Source organism: Callorhinchus milii, unplaced genomic scaffold, assembly GCF_018977255.1.
Source record: "Callorhinchus milii isolate IMCB2004 unplaced genomic scaffold, IMCB_Cmil_1.0 Scaffold13, whole genome shotgun sequence".
In the NCBI taxonomy this organism is placed as follows: domain Eukaryota; kingdom Metazoa; phylum Chordata; class Chondrichthyes; order Chimaeriformes; family Callorhinchidae; genus Callorhinchus; species Callorhinchus milii.
In genome coordinates, this window is record NW_024704754.1 from 6,508,773 (window position 1) to 6,525,075 (window position 16,303).

Consider the following 16,303-nt stretch of genomic DNA (forward strand, 5'->3'; position numbering starts at 1 on the left):
CACACCAATCATACATTGTGATTGGAGAACATGGAAATACTTTACAGCACTATCTTCTCTCATCAGTTGTCTATGCAGAAACACCAAATCAAACTGGATTGTGGTTCCGTGGGATGTTAACCTCATGTGAGCAATGATACATACACTTAGATTTAACATTGATTTTGTTGTGATGGATCTTCATGTATTGCACATTTCTCTGGTCTCTTTATCTCTTGATCTGTTTTTGCGGTTGTCGGAGTCGGGTTATATGAATCCTACTCTGTTCTGCAGGGGGATTTTGGCCTCTTATCTTATAGCATATATTCCTACCTCTTTAGCTGAGTGTACATTTGAAGTGAGTGCAAAATAAATAATAATCCTTTGCATTTGATATAAGAACCTTTCGTGTTCTTCATGTTGGGAGAACATCTCAAAGTGTTTCATAGGATTTGCTGCACTGTGCGATTTATAGGCAAATAAAGTCATTACACATTACAATGAATCATGTGAAGCGTTTTGAGAAAGTCTCCCTACAATGGCAAAAAATCTTTGCATGTAAATGGAGCATCACAAGTGTGTCCGAGGTCCACATTGGTTGAGGAAGCCATTGGGGATTGACCGTTGCTGATGTCAGTGCAAGCACATGATCAGCTAGCAGGTGGCGGAGTTCAGGTGGGACAAGCGCTATGTAGTGGCTGGTTAGCCTGCACGGTGATGAAACTCGCTGAGTTAATGAAGGGAAGGTTTGGAGACTTGGAACTCCACTACCTGGTTAGGAAGGAAATGCTAAACTTTTTAAGATGCTGAGTTACACTTTGAGTCGTCTCGAAGACATGATAATGCACTGTATGAAATGGAAAGATTATTATTACTATTATTATTATCACCCGGGTGTGACGGACAATAAAACCCATCAGGATGTAGGAGAGATTGAGCTGGAGAAAAGTGATGAAGTGTATTTCAGAAGGGGATGCCCACGGTTTGGAAGGCCAGGACTAGTTATCAACTGGTTTGTAAATGATTTCTTCAGCAGTGATACCTCCCGGGAGAGAGGCACTGCATATCAGGCGCAAGAAGCCTTCATTAACACAATTGTATAGGTTTTTAGATGATGAGTGTTGGCGCTAGCCAAAAAATGAGTGAGAGGTGTCAAGAGATGGTTTCCGCAAAAGATTGAACGTTTGATTTTGAAGTGTGTAAATGGTTAATTGGAACAGAAGAAGTTTGATCCACACCACCCGCTGAGCATACAGCATTGATCTCTCTGCAGGAAGCACTGCTGCTTTGTGAGTGCAAACGGAAATGTTAAAGTATCGCCTGTAACTTAGGTTAATTCCGAGGTTAAACCCATGCAAGAAACCTTTTAATGAGCGGTACATTGTTCTAAGCTGTCGTGCACATTATTTTTTTTCCTTCTTCTTTGACTATGTCTACGGTCACTCGCTCCCCATTCTCTCCCTCGCCTCTGCATCAAACTCTGCCATCGTCCAGCACTCTGAAAGGCATGAAGAGAGCCGTATAGATGCAAGTTGCCGTTGTTTTTAACACTGAGCCATTGCTGTGCTCCTGTTGAAAACAAAAACGTGTCACTGTAGGAAATTGCGAAGCCCAATAGAAAATGTAAAATTAAGACTGAATTTAAGATTCTTTCTCAAAATTTTGCACTGTGTTAAATTTTAAGATGCGATGGTCTTAAAGGCTAAGATGAGGTGGCATTTTAAGTCTCCCTTGTTCTCAAGGTTTAGCATTGAGATAACCAGATTTGCAAAGGGTGTTATTTGTTTTTTAGCTGCTCTGCAGCCAAGGCGGAAATCAAACAATCTGCTCACAATCCTCCGCCAATGACACTTTGGGTGGCAAGCACTGGGCTTGTGGTAAATTGGTCTTCGGATAACTTTAGCCTTTCAGTCTTTTTTCCTCTCACAGGCCCAGGAGTTGGGGTCGCTACTCTTCCCCGCTCCAGACAGTGAGATTCTCGAGAACCTCATTGTCTCACTGAAACGCAAGTATTTTCATCTCTGAAATCATGCTATTTCTCTAGAGTTGCTCTCCTTTCCTCACTCCCTACGCCCATCCCCCACCACACACACTCACACACTTCCATCTCCGAGACCCCTCATTAATCTTCACGGCATCTCTCTCTAATTCAAATAATAATCCTTGGTTTTGATATAGCGCCTCATCACTTTGTTGAGATGTCATACAGCCCTTCACAGGATATACTCTGAAGTGAATTGACTGTATATTTTGTGGGCGAAATGAAATACATAGTAAAATTAACAAATGCAAAGCAACTGCGAGATAGCAGAAACATAACAGCTCAGCATAAATATCCTTCTCGGATGCTTTTAACTCAGTTTATGAAGGAGATTGGATATCTGTAGAAGATGAAGTGTACCAATTGTAAGGGTTCTGCGCTTAAGAGCTTTTCTAACAAAACTCTTGAGAACTACACAGCTGCTTACCTTTCCCCTCTTCCCCTCCAAAGTCTTTATATAAAAGCTTGATGTTGGCTTGCTTCTTGTGTTCTGGTTTCCTTGGGATGTGAAATACATCTTAGTGCTTTATGGCTTGCTGAACCACCTTAAGTAAAAATAAGATAATTGAAAACACCCTTGCCTTAAAACTGAAAGAGTGGGTCATAAAATGAGCTGGCTGTGGTTTGTAATAATCTGTGGCTCTCTCATTTACAAGGGGTTTATATGATTGGAGCCTGATATTACAGTTCTATTTCTCTTCTCACTATTTCAACAGATATGTGAGTGAGGGGAATGGGGAACAGCAGGAGAATGGCAGTAAATGGATAGTGCTTTCAAGAGCTGAATGAGAATATAACTAACCTTGTGTTTGATATAGTGCCTTATCACATTATCAAACGCCTTAACTACACTTGTCACTGAATGTAGTGACTGTATTTGTGGGCAGCCAATTTGCACACTGCAGACATGTGAATGGCTTCATATTGTGATAATAATGTTTGTGATTACGTGTCTGTGCGTCGCTCCGAGACCCCACGCGTGTGAAAGACGCTGTGCAAATGCAAGTTGCTGTTGCGGTGACTGGCACAGTCTGCTACTCATTCCCCTATTAATCCCCTTTCCAGAACCCACTCGTGTGATTTCTCCCCCCCCACCACGAACAGCTTGGCTTCAAATCCCACACACCCTGAGGCTTGGAGCCAAATTGTTGCCAAAATCTATGTCTTCGATGGGGCTGTTTTCATTGCTTGTCAACAGACTGAAAACTGAGAAAGTCCCATCAGGATGAGTCCTTCCACAGCCTGTGTGCAAACAGGAGACATCCCCCCAGTTCCCCCTAAAGTTCTGAAAACCATGTGTAGCTTATTATTGTGGATCTGATCACTGTTTTTGATATCAACCATCTGTTTGGTTTGGCAGAACTTCAGTCTTTCCTGGTTCAGATTTTTGGATTTCGGTCCACGTCTCTTTTTGGACGGGAGACAAAAAAATCTCAGAGATTGTAATTGCTTCATTGTTGGTGCTTTGTGACAATGGTCTGGGGAGTGGGTGGGGGGTGGGGGGATTAGTCTGCACATTGGGACGGGAGGACACTAATTGGGAAATTATTGAGAGGTTTCAACGACATGGCTGGATTTAATAATAATAATCCTTGCATTTGATATGGCACCTTATTACGTCGTTGAGACGTCTCAAAGCGCATCACAGAATATTTTGTAAAGTGGATCGACTTTGTATTTTGTGGGTGAAACATGGCAGTCAATTGCACACAGCAGTGTCCCACAAACAGTCGTGGATTGAGTGACCAATTTTATTTTAGGGAATATTGCCCCCGGAAAGCGATCTGCCAATCGATTAACAACTGGATTCCTACTTGCCAGGTAAACGGATGTGTGTGGAGCAAGGAAACTTGCCTAAGGTTTTGCCCTGCCTGGGAATCGAACCTGGGTCCTTTCGCTTGCGAGTCGAGTGCACTGGAAAGTGACAGCTGATGTCGCATGGGTAATCCGCGTGTGTACGAACATGGGCTGGGGGTGTGAGTGACGCTTGACGAGCATCTCCGTGTGAGAGAGTGAGTGACCCCCCCCTCCGGTCCTGTCTCTTCAGGCTGGCGTGATCCGAACTGACCAGGGAGAATTCTTCATTGAGCCTCTGGAGAAAGGCACAGAGGAGGAAGAGGAGAAAGAGGAAGGTGGGAGAACACATGTGGTGTATCAAAGGTCAGCAATCAAGAGACACGAATCAATACGGGACGTGCATTCAAAAGGTCAGTAACGGGTCTGATTATTTTAATAGATGCCGGACTCAATCCCTCTGAATTGGATTTGAAAGGAGGAAATAGCTGTAAATGGAAAATTCCTTCTAAAGTATTTTATACAGGCAATACCTGTGCTATCAGTAATTACAGCGGAAGTACAATTAAAATCTCTGCGATAGATCTTTCGGTCTATAGTCTTCGTTTCTTTCCAGTGTTTGCAAATAAATGTTGAACATGCGATTCAATGTAAAAGCATCCTGGTTCATTGCTCTGGGTAAAACTGGTCAAACACTCTGCTTGTGCATGGTGATTACTGTGTGTGCTTGTTTGTTTCAGACACCCGTAGAGTTGTGTAGGTGAACAAAAAGTTTTGACTTGTTTCTAAGTTGATGTCTGCTCTCGTCTTGATATAAACTGAGGATAGAGTATACCAAACAAACAAAGAATGAGCTGGTTTTCAGGTTGATTTGGGGGATTGTCGGCCAGGACACCAGGAGAAATTCCCTTCTCTTTTAGTGAGTAGTGCCAACAGGATCTTTAATGTCCACCTGAATGAGCAAACAGGAATTCGGATCAACAACAACAACTTACATTTGTATAGCACCTTTCACGTCAGGAGGACGTCCCAAGACGCTGAAAGCATCTCATTGGAAGGTTGGCACTTCCGATCATGCAGCGTTTCCCCCTTCAGCACTGCATTGGAGTGTCAGCTTAGACTATATGAATTGCAAGTCCTGACTTCTTGCAGAAAACTTGAAACGTTAAAATTCTTGGGAAGTGTTTTTGGACTGTATCCAGATCTCTTGAATCTCACATGGTCTCAATGCAGTACAGTGTACGCAGCTCGAGGCTTGGTTATGATGGAGTAAATATGCCCTGGCGCAACTCTGAAGCCAAAATTCAATCGATGGGCTTTGTCTGACAAAATGAGAACAGCTTATTCAAAGGAGATTTAGCTGCCATAGTAACCAGCTGTATTTAGATTCCCTGTACTAGTGTGAAATAGAGATGCCTCCTCTCTCCAGATATTGTGTTTAACCGGGATGTTGTAGAAAAATCCATTGCACCTTTGCAGAAGAACCCTGTAGTTCTCGCATTTGATATAGCACTTTATCACGTCATCGAGACATGTCAAAGCGCAGATTATACTATAAAGTGTATTGACTGTATTTTGTGGGCAAAATGGGGCAGGCAATTGTGCACAGCAGTGTCCCCAAACAGTTGTGATTGAGTGACCCAATTATTATTTTTTTTCTATTTTTTTTAAGGGATTATTACCTCCGGAAAGCAATCTGCCAATCAGTTCCTACTTACTGCTAGGTAAACAGAGGTGTGTGGAGTAAGGAAACTTGCCTAAGGTTTTGCCCTGCCCAGGAATCAAACCCAGGTCTTCCTGTAATGTGGGACGGACAAACCAACCTTTTATGTCTCCATGTATTCTAATATGACCCTAAGTGGAGGACTTTGTACCTGGAACTGGTTACAACCTTTGCTGGCTCCTAGTTATCATCGGCAGGTTTTTTTTAGAGTTTATTTGGGGGTGGGTTTGAACTAGTTTGAATAAATTCCCTGTTGGATAACAGACTTTGTCGTTGGGTTCAGTCCATTAAACATGATTCAGACATTTTCAAGAGTACATTTCATCCGTGCAATAGCCCGATCCTTGGGAGGTGAGAATGTATGTTTCAGAACTGCGCTGCCTATATTCTCAACCGCACTTAACTCTGTACCCCATCAAACCAGTCCTCGCCAAACTCCACTGGTTCCTTATCACAGAATGGGCACAGGCACAGAACTTGCCTAAGGTTTCAACCCGCTGGGGGATTGAACCCGGGTCCTCTCGCTCATGAGGCAAGTGGTCTAACCAATATGTTACGGGACTCTAAAATATTTAAGTCCCAGTTCCGTTAAAAGGACTTGTTATTTCTCTTGCTGCTGAGTAAAGCCACTTCAGCTCTTATGTTGCCCTTATGTTTGGATTTTTTCCATCACCAAAAACGACCATGTGAGGATTGCAGATTTCCTGTAGCCTGGTGGTTAGAGCACTCGCCTTGCAAGCGAGACACCTGAGTTCAATTCCCCTGCAGGGCGAAACCTTGGGCAAGTTTCCTTACCCCACACGCCTAATAATAATCCCTCCAAAACAAAACAATGATAAATTGGTCACTTCAATCCACGACTGTTTGTGGGACATTGCTGTGCGCAATTGGCTGCCGCGTTTCGCCCACAAATATACAGTCAATTCACTTTTCAGTCTATTCTGTGAAGCGCTTTGAGACGTCTAGAAGAATGAAAAGCGCTATATCAAATGCAAGGATTATTATTATTATTATTATTATTGTTAGAGATCGAGCTCAGCCACTCCAGACAGGATGTGTTAGAACATAAGAACATAAGCATTTCTAGGAGAAAGAAGACCAAGGTCCATCTTGTTCACCTTCCACCATCCTGGCAATTGCTTGACATGTCGTGTTCCATATTATATACTGTATCCTGAGGTATTATTTTCTAGCAGAAATAATCTAATTTGTTCTCTAATCTAATATATAATTTGTTCTCGAAACAAACAACATATTCTGCTTCCACTATCTCCCTAGGGAGCCTGTTCCACTTGTATCAGACACTCACTGAAGTAGTGTTTCCTCAGATTTGTTTTGAATTTACCCCCCTTTAATTGCAGGCCGTGTCCTTCTGGTTCTACTGTTCAGTACAAGATAAAACAGCTTATCATGGTCTACATTATCTACTCCCTTCAGAATCTTAAAGACCATAATCATATCGCCACTCAACCATCTCTTCTCCAGTGTGAACATGGCCACTTTATCTAATAGCTCTTCGTAGTCACAGAAACATAGAAACAGGAGTAGGCCATTTAGCCCCTCGAGCCTGTTCCACCATTTTATAATATCATGGCTTATCAGTGTACCTCAACTCCAATTATCTGCCCTTGCCCCATATGCCTTGATACCCTGACCTGACAAATATCTTTTCATCTCAGTTTGAAAAATGTGAATGGATCCAGCATCCACAGCCTTTGGGGCAGAGAGTTCCAGGTTTCCGCTACCCTTTGGATGAAAAACTGCCTCCTAATTTCGCTCCTAAATGGCCTAACTCTAATTTTAAGATTATGCCCCCTTGTTCTGGATTCCCCCACCAGAGAAAATAGTTTCACTGTATCTACCCTATCCAATCCCTTATTATTTTAAGAACCTCAATCTGATTACCCTTTAACCTGCTAAACTCAAGGAAGTAGAGACCAAGTTTATGCAATCTGTCCCCATAATTTAACCCTTTAAGCCCTGGTATTATTCTGGTGAATCTGCACTGAACCCCCTCCCCCCAGAGCTAATATATCTTTCTGAGGAGATGTTGGATTTCCTTGAATCCAAGATCAAGGGAATTCGCTCCGCGGTCACTTCCCCTCCAACATCCACCAACCCCCCACCCCCTCACTCCTACACTCCGACTGCTACCCATCCTCCCCTACTCACTTTTGTACCCGTTTCCCCACCCTCTGTCACTAAACTCATCCTATCCCTAAAACCCACCACCTGCTCCCTTGACCCCATCCCCACTCCACTCCTTATCTCCCAGCTCCACTTTCTTGCCCCACATATCACCGACATCATCAACCTGTCCCTCTCCTCTGGCTCTGTCCCCATTCCCTTAAAAACTGCCACCATCACGCCCACCCTGAAAAAACCCTCCCTTGATGCGTCGCAGCTATCAAGCTACCGGCCCATCTCCAACCTCCCCTTTCTCTCCAAGGTCCTGGAAAGAGTTGTCGCCTCCCAACTGCGCTCTTTCCTTTCCACCCATTCACTTTTCGAACCCCTTCAGTCAGGTTTCCGTGCTGCCCATAGCACAGAAACTGCCCTGGTCAAGGTCACCAATGATATCCTGACCATCTGTGACCAGGGCTCCCTCTGCCTCCTCGTCCTCCTCGACCTATCGGCAGCATTCGATACGGTCGACCACGCTATCCTACTCCACCGCTTGTCCTCCCACCTCAACCTTCAAGGCACTGTCCTTGAATGGTTTAGGTCGTACCTTTCTCACCGTCTTCACTTTGTCTCGACGAATGGCTTCTCCTCCACCCCCCGTACTGTCTCATGTGGTGTCCCTCAGGGCTCTGTCCTCGGTCCCCTCCTCTTCACCCTCTATATGCTCCCCCTTGGTGACATCATCCGCAGACATGGAGTTAACTTCCACATGTATGCGGATGACACCCAACTCTACCTTTCCTCCTCTACTCTCAACTCCACGACCACCGATGTCCTGACAGCTGCCTGTCCGACATCGAGTCCTGGACGAGAGACAACTTTCTTCAGCTCAACGTGCGAAAAACCGAGGCCCTCCTGATTGGCTCACGTCAGCGCCTCCGCACCTCAGGCGCTGACACCATCAGCATCCAAGGCTGCACTCTCCACCTCTCAAAGCCAGTCAGGAACCTCGGCGTTTTGTTCGACCCTGAGCTGTCCTTTCTCCCTCACATCCGCACCACAACTGGCACCGCCTTCCATCACCTCCGGAACATCGCCAGACTACGGCATTACCTCACCCCTCACGCTGCTGAAACCCTGGTCACGCCTTTGTCACCTCAAGGCTGGACTATGGGAACTCTCTCCTCGCCGGCCTTCCCGCCACCTCCCTCCACAAGCTGCAGGTCATTCAGAACTCTGCAGCTCGTGTACTGTCCCGCACCAGGCTTCGGGACCACATCACTCCCACCCTCGCTCGCCTCCACTGGCTCCCCATCCCCCAGAGGATTGATTTCAAGATCCTCATCCTCACCTACAAGGCCATTCACGGCCTTGCTCCCTCCTACCTCTCCAACCTACTATCCCCCTACCTACCTGCCCGTACCCTCCGTTCCTCTGGCTCCGGTCTGCTCCACGTCCCCCGCCCCAATCGCCCTACCATCGGTGGTCGGGCCTTCAGCCTCTCAGCCCCCAGGCTCTGGAACTCCATCCCCCAGTGCCTTCGCCGCTTCCTCCCTTTCCTCCTTCAAGGCCGGTCTCAAAACCTTTCTCTTTGACCGAGCCTTCAGCTCCCCTCTCGACTCTCTTCCCCCTCCTCGCTCCCTCCCTTCCCTCCCCTCACCCTGACCATTTCCCCCTCCTCGCTCCCTCCCTTCCCTCACCCTGACCATTTCCCCCTGCTCGGGTCATGACCCAACTGTGCAGCGCCTTGGGACGTCCTCCTGACGTGAAAGGCGCTTTATAAATGGAATCTTGTTGTTGTTGTTGTTGTTGCTGTGGTGCAGTGCCCAAAACTGAATGCAATACTCCAGATTGGGTCTGACCAAGGCTCTGTATAGTTGAAGCAACATTTCCTCTCCTTTACATTCCAGCCCCCTTGAGATAAAGGCCAACATCCCATTAGCCTTTTTGCTAACTTTTTGTAACTGTGAGCTTATTTTTAGTGATTTGCGTACGTGGACACACAGATCCGTTTGCTCTTCCACAGTTCTTAGTTTCTCACCGTTTAGAAAATATTCAGTTTTTCTATTTTTGGATCCTCAGTGGATGACCTCACACTTCCCCACTTTGAATTTCATCTGCCACAGGTTTGCCCATTCACTTAATCTGTCTAAATCCTTCCATCCCCTCCTCTGTATCCTCTCAATCGCTGCAAAATCCTCTTTATATTGTGGTGACCGGAACTCCACACACTATTCCAAGTACGATTGCACCAGTGATTTATAAAGTAGCAGGATTAGCCCATTATTTCGATTCAATATTGCCCTTAGTACAACCCAACATTTGGTTTGCTTTATTCACTGTTGCGATAGCTTCAATTTATTGTCAATCAGGATCCCCAGGTCCTTTTCACTTTTCGTACAGATTATTTTCTTACCATTCAAATTTTTTTCCTCCCATGTGAAGCAATTTGCATTTCTCTACATTGAATTTCATCTGCCATCATTCTGCCCAATTCCCAAGAATGTTCAAGTCCTCCTGTAACCTATCCTGTTCATCCTTGCAGTCTGTCACCTTCATTAGCTTTTTGTCATCTGCAAATTTAGCCACTGTGATTGTGACTCCTAGCTTCAGTTCATTTATGTTAAATAAAAGAGGTCCAAAAACAGACCCCAAAACTGCACGGATAACATTCCCTGTACCACCACCTTCTGGGTTTTATTGGTCAACCAATTATGGGAATCAGAGGAAGTATCTTGCAATGGATGCAAGGTATCTTGCAAGATACTTTCTCTGATTCCCACTTTCTTTATTTTCAGTACCAGCCTTTCATGAGGAACTGTATCAAAGGCCTTACTGAAATCCAGGTATACAACATCCACAGCCTTGCCCTTATCAAACTCCTTTGTCACACAGTTAAAGAAAACCAGTAAATTAGTTTGGCAAAATCACCCCTTCATAAAACCACATTGGCTATCTTTGATAATTTTATTACTGTCCAAATGCTCCATGATCTGAGTCTCCATAACTTTACCCACAGTGACGTCACACTCACTGGTCTGTAGTTTCGTGATCACGTTTGCTACCTTTTTTTATAAATAGGAGTAACATCTGCTTTTCTCCAGGCCCCAGGCACCTCTCCATGTTATGAAGCTTGTTTCCCAATCCCTTACATCCCAGGGGGATTCCAACTGCATTTCTGAACTGAGCCATCTTGTTAAGAAATACCGCAAATTAGAGCCCTGTTATATTCAGAATGCACATATGACTGGAAGAATGGCTTCAAAGGTTTAAAGTATGATTGGATAAATAAAGCTGATTATAGTAAAGCTGCATAAATGTGCCCCCTTTTCCTTTGTGTCTTCAAAACTCTAAACTCTCACTGGCTGGGTTTCCGTTTGATCTTTTTAATACCTGTGGGTAGGTTTTCATTAAAGGAATAGTAATGAGAGGGACGAGTGCTGTGCCCATGGCTGGGAGTCTGGATTTTTCAGCTCTCTTGCTGGTGCATGGAACTGTCTAACCCTGTTCATACAGCAAAGGAGGCTCAAATGTGTGCACGTGGTCACACAGCATTCCCATATAATGTCTGCTAACTTATGGACTGCTGTTTCCTCAGATGGCAGCTGCATCTTGTACAATTGTTAGGTAAATTCCTGCCCATGCTTAAAGTCCATCGGACCCATAATAATAATAATATTCTTTGCATTTGATATAGCACCTTATCACGTCATTGAGACATCTCAAAGCGCTTCACAGAATATATTGTAAAGTGGATTAACTGTGTATTTTGTGGGTGAAATGTGGCAGCAATTTGAACCTGGGTCCTCTCGCTTGCGAGGCGAGCGCGCTAACCACTACGCTACAGGACTCCATGCAATAGATGTAATGATTACCCACAAAATACACAGTCACTGCACTTTACAGTGAATCTTGTGAAGCGCTTTGAGAAGTCCCCCCGACCTGAAAGTCACCGTATCAAACACAAGGATTATTACTATGAATAATAATGTAATAATAGTTTGTTCTTTTGCAATGATCGATTTACCAACATAGGGAATAAAAGGCTATTTTTTAAAAAAAATCATAAAACATTTTGATGTTTTTTTTTTAGAAAACACACACAACGCCAGGTTTTCTGAGCTGTGTCGATTGGGGGAATGATCTCGACTTTGGTCCTGTTAGCTCATCAATAAATGAAAAGCTGGGTTTGCACACTGGGGCCTTAGGGTTGCTGATTGAGTTTGCAGAGAGGGTGCAGAGAGCAGTTATCTGCTGCTAGCTGTCAGCTTCTATTGCAGCTGAACTCAGTGACTCTGCAGCAGTCTCTATTTACATATGGAAATCCACCGCAAATCACAATAAGAGAGAAATCACAGTAAGAGTGCCTGAGAAAATGTCCAGACAACATCCATACATACATATATAAGCACCATCCATCAAACTCTTATCTATATTGCTGTTTTGTGTCAAAACGTTGCTTTTTGTTTTATTTTCGTGAGGAAGAGGGGGGGGGGTGGGGAGAGAGAAAAGCCCTGAAGCGATGCTGCTATAATTTTTCATTGCTCTGATTTCCTTCAACCCCTGGCCCGTCTGCAATGCACTTAGATCCCATGCTGACAAGCTTGCTTGCAGCCCTTGGCTATCGCCCACTGCAATTTCAAAGAAAACACAGCGCTTTCTTTCTTTCACTGCAGACGAACAGTTCATTTAGAAACTCGCAGTTTGACCAAAATTAATCGATATCCCCTGCTAAACACATGCCTCTGATGAGTAATTACTGTACATCTATTGTGCAATTACCTCTTGGAGTTACGACGTAACTTTATATATTTGACTCGTTCCGCAAGCACCAAATTATCCTTATTCCAAGCTAACTGAAAACACCGCCTGTCTGTGTGGTAATTGTAATGCATATTGCTTGTTCAGCTGTAGTGTGTGGACATAAATCTGGGCAAGAATCCTTTGGCTCCTGTTTAGAATGGATTTGATTCCCCAGCCAAAATTTTAATTGATTATTACTTTTTGTTGCGAACACTGTTCTCTGCTCAATATCTTTTCTTGTCAAATAACGACAGTCACGCAATCACTTATCGCTCTGCTAGTAATTCTCTGTTCACTGAGATTATAAATCAAGCCCAATGCACTGTAGGGTGCATATTCACTCTGTATTCTGAAGTCATCTTTTTGTAAAGTAGATTTGAAAATTAACTTGAACAGGGTGTCCACAATGTCCTGTTGCCCTCCTGTTACAAAACAGCGATGTGAGACTACGGAGGAGCTGAAACAAGCTGTCAGAGATGGCTCTCTCCTCGTCGCTCCATCCGTGTTATGGAAGATGTGGCACAGATGGCGCTCATCACACGGATCTTCTGGATGTCTAAATACAAAACACAATCAATCCACTTTACAATATATCCTGTGACGTGCTTTGAGACGTCTCTATATCAAATGCAAGAATTATTATTATTATACACTTGTACTGAATACAATTAAAAGTATGTACTTTTACATACAATTATCATCATTCTTCCACTGTAGAAAAAAAACATTGGGGATAACACGACTTACCAACCAACCTACCAACCTGCCCGCTCCCTCTATTCAGCAGGCTCTGGTCTGCTCCATGTCTCCTGCCCAACCCGCCCTACCATCGGTGGCTGAGCTTTCAGCCTCTCTGCCCCTACACTCTGGAACTCCATCCCACGGTCCCGTTGCCTCGCTTCCTCCCTTGCCTCCTTCAAGGTCGGACTCAAGACCCTTCTCTTCGACCATGCCTTTGGTCTCCCTCCCACCTCTCTGCCTTCCCTCAGCCCTACACCACCCCTCCCCCTTGCTCGGGCCCCAATACCTGACTGTTCAGCGCTTTGGGACATCCTCCCGAAGTGAAAGGCGCTCTATAAATGTAATTTTCTTGTTGTTGTTGTTGTTTGTGGAAACCCTGTATAATCAGCAGAGTCCAGACCCTTTTGTCTTAATGTCAGTGAGAGACACTCCCAGCTCCAGCCTTACATTACTCAACAGCCTGGCAGCCAAAGAAACCAAATTAACTTTGCAAAATACAGTTTTGAGGGATTTATTTTTGTTTCTGGTAGTTTTGTGGTGGATGGTGCCATTTCTGTCTTGTACCACATGCAGCCTCCCACCAAGTAAAGCATCTTTGGGGGGTTGGGAGGGAGAGAGAAAAAGTTTCACTCGCTCATGAGAAAATGCCTTTTGTGCTAAGTTATAACTGGAAACTGGAGTAAACGCCAGCATGGGAAAAAGATTGAATCAGACTCCGTACTTTGCATGAAATCCAACCATGTCCCTGGCCCCAGTCTTGTGGGGTTTAGATTCAATCATGTTGCTGCAGTCTTCAGTAATAATAACAATAATCCTTGCATTTGATATTGGGCCTTATCATTGGGACGTCTCAAAGCGTTTCACAGGATATACTGTAAAGCGATTGACTGTATATTTTGTTGGCGAAACGCGGCAGCTAATTGTGCACGGCTTTGTCCCACAAGCAATCATGGCTTGAGTGATCATTTTTTTTGGAGGGATTATTACCCTAGAAAGTGATCTGCCAATCAACTAACAACCGGGTTCCTACTCAAGGCTGGACTATGGGAACTCTCTCCTCGCCGGCCTTCCCGCCACCTCCCTCCACAAGCTGCAGGTCATTCAGAACTCTGCAGCTCGTGTACTGTCCCGCACCAGCCTTCGCGACCACATCACTCCCACCCTCGCTCGCCTCCACTGGCTCCCCATCCCCCAGAGGATTGATTTCAAGATCCTCATCCTCACCTACAAGGCCATTCACGGCCTTGCTCCCTCCTACCTCTCCAACCTACTATCCCCCTACCTACCTGCCCGTACCCTCCATTCCTCTGGCTCCGGTCTGCTCCACGTCCCCCGCCCCAACCGCCCTACCATCGGTGGTCGGGCCTTCAGCCTCTCAGCCCCGAGGCTCTGGAACTCCATCCCCCAGTGCCTTCGCCGCTTCCTCCCTTTCCTCCTTCAAGGCCGGTCTCAAAACCTTTCTCTTTGACCGTGCCTTCACCTCCCCTCTCGACTCTCTTCCCCCTCCTCGCTCCCTCCCTTCCCTCCCCTCACTCTGACCATTTCCCCCCTGCTCGCTCCCTCCCTTCCCTCCCCTCACCCTGACCATTTCCCCCCAATGCTCGGGTCATGACCCAACTGTGCAGCGCCTTGGGACGTCCTCCTGACGTGAAAGGCGCTTTATAAATGGAATCTTGTTGTTGTTGTTGTTGTACTGCTAGGTAAACAAAGGCGTGTGAAGTAAGGAAACTTGTCTAAGGTTTTGCCCTGCACGTGAATCAAACCTGGGTCCTCTTCCTTGCGAGGCGAGTGCTCTAATCACTATGCTACAAACCCTGTAGTTGACTTGGGAAATGTTGAGTACTGTTCGCGACCACATCACTCCCGCCCTCGCTCGCCTCCACCGGCTCCCCATCCCCCAGGGGATCGAATTCAAGATCCTCATCCTCACCTACAAGGCCATTCACGGCCTCGCTCCCTCCTACCTCTCCGACCTACTATCCCCCTACTTACCTGCCCGTACCCTCCGTTCCTCTGGCTCCGGTCTGCTCCACATCCCCCGCCCCAACCGCCCTACCATCAGTGGCTGGGCCTTCAGCCTCTCAGCCCCGAGGCTCTGGAACTCCATCCCCCAGTGCCTTCGTCTTGCCTCCTCCCTTTCCTCCTTCAAGGCCGGTCTCAAGACCTTTCTCTTTGACCGTGCCTTCAGCTCCCCTCTCAACTCTCTACCCCCTCCTCGCTCCCTCCCTTCCCTCCCCTTACCCTGACCATTTCCCCCCTGCTCGGGTCCTGACCCAACTGTCCAGCGCCTTGGGACGTCCTCCCGACGTGAAAGGCGCTCTATAAATGGAATCTTGTTGTTGTTGTTGTATAAGTGGTGAATTGGAAGCTAAATTGGAACCTGAGAGACACTTTGGAAAACTTCACAAGACTCGTATATAATGGGTGGGCAGTGGGGAGCTATTTCATTTTGTAATGAAATGCCAGGGTAGTGGCAATCAGGATCTCTCTTTTCCCATAATGCTGTGGAAGCTGGATCCTTTAAAATTTTCAAGATTGAGGTGGTCAGATTTTTGTTAGGTCGGGGTATCAAGGGATAAGGAGCAAAGGTGGGTAAATGGAGTTGAGGTACAGATCAGCCATGATCTTATAGAACAGGCTCGAGGGGCTGAATGGTCTACTGTTCCTGTTCCTATATTCCTATGAAGAGTAGGCATTAGTTGCAGAATCGCTCTCACAAGGCGATTTTTAAAGGTGGAGTGAAAAATTGTATTGCGAAGATATGGCCAATGGCTTCGGGAAGCAAATGAATGAGCGCTTCAATGAATGGGACTTGCCTCACACAGGTAAACTCACAGCCAACTCCTGCCTATTGCAACGAGGGTGGGTTGTACATTGACAAGCAGTTTGAAGGGTTGAAAAGCTGGCACTTGCACACTGGTGCCAGGACTTTTCATACACTCCAGTCTTTTTAACCAGACAGAACACAGCTGGCTCCCAGCAGTTGACTGGGTGCCAAAGTCATTAGTTGCTATTTTCTGAAACACCCAGTTTTACATATGATTGTTAGTGTTCCAGCAAAGTCACTGTTAGCTCAAAAGTTTCTCCAGTCTTTGTAT

General features: G+C 45.6%; 1 protein-coding gene across 1 annotated transcript in view; it reads left to right on the forward strand.

Moving 5' to 3' along the window:
* LOC103186476 (A disintegrin and metalloproteinase with thrombospondin motifs 2) overlaps window positions 1-16,303 on the forward strand; it is a 95,226-nt gene that overhangs the window by 22,604 nt on the left and 56,319 nt on the right. The window contains exon 3 of the mRNA XM_007905541.2: window positions 4,068-4,227. Coding sequence (XP_007903732.1) covers window positions 4,068-4,227 — 160 coding nt within the window. The remainder of the gene's footprint in view (window positions 1-4,067; window positions 4,228-16,303) is intronic.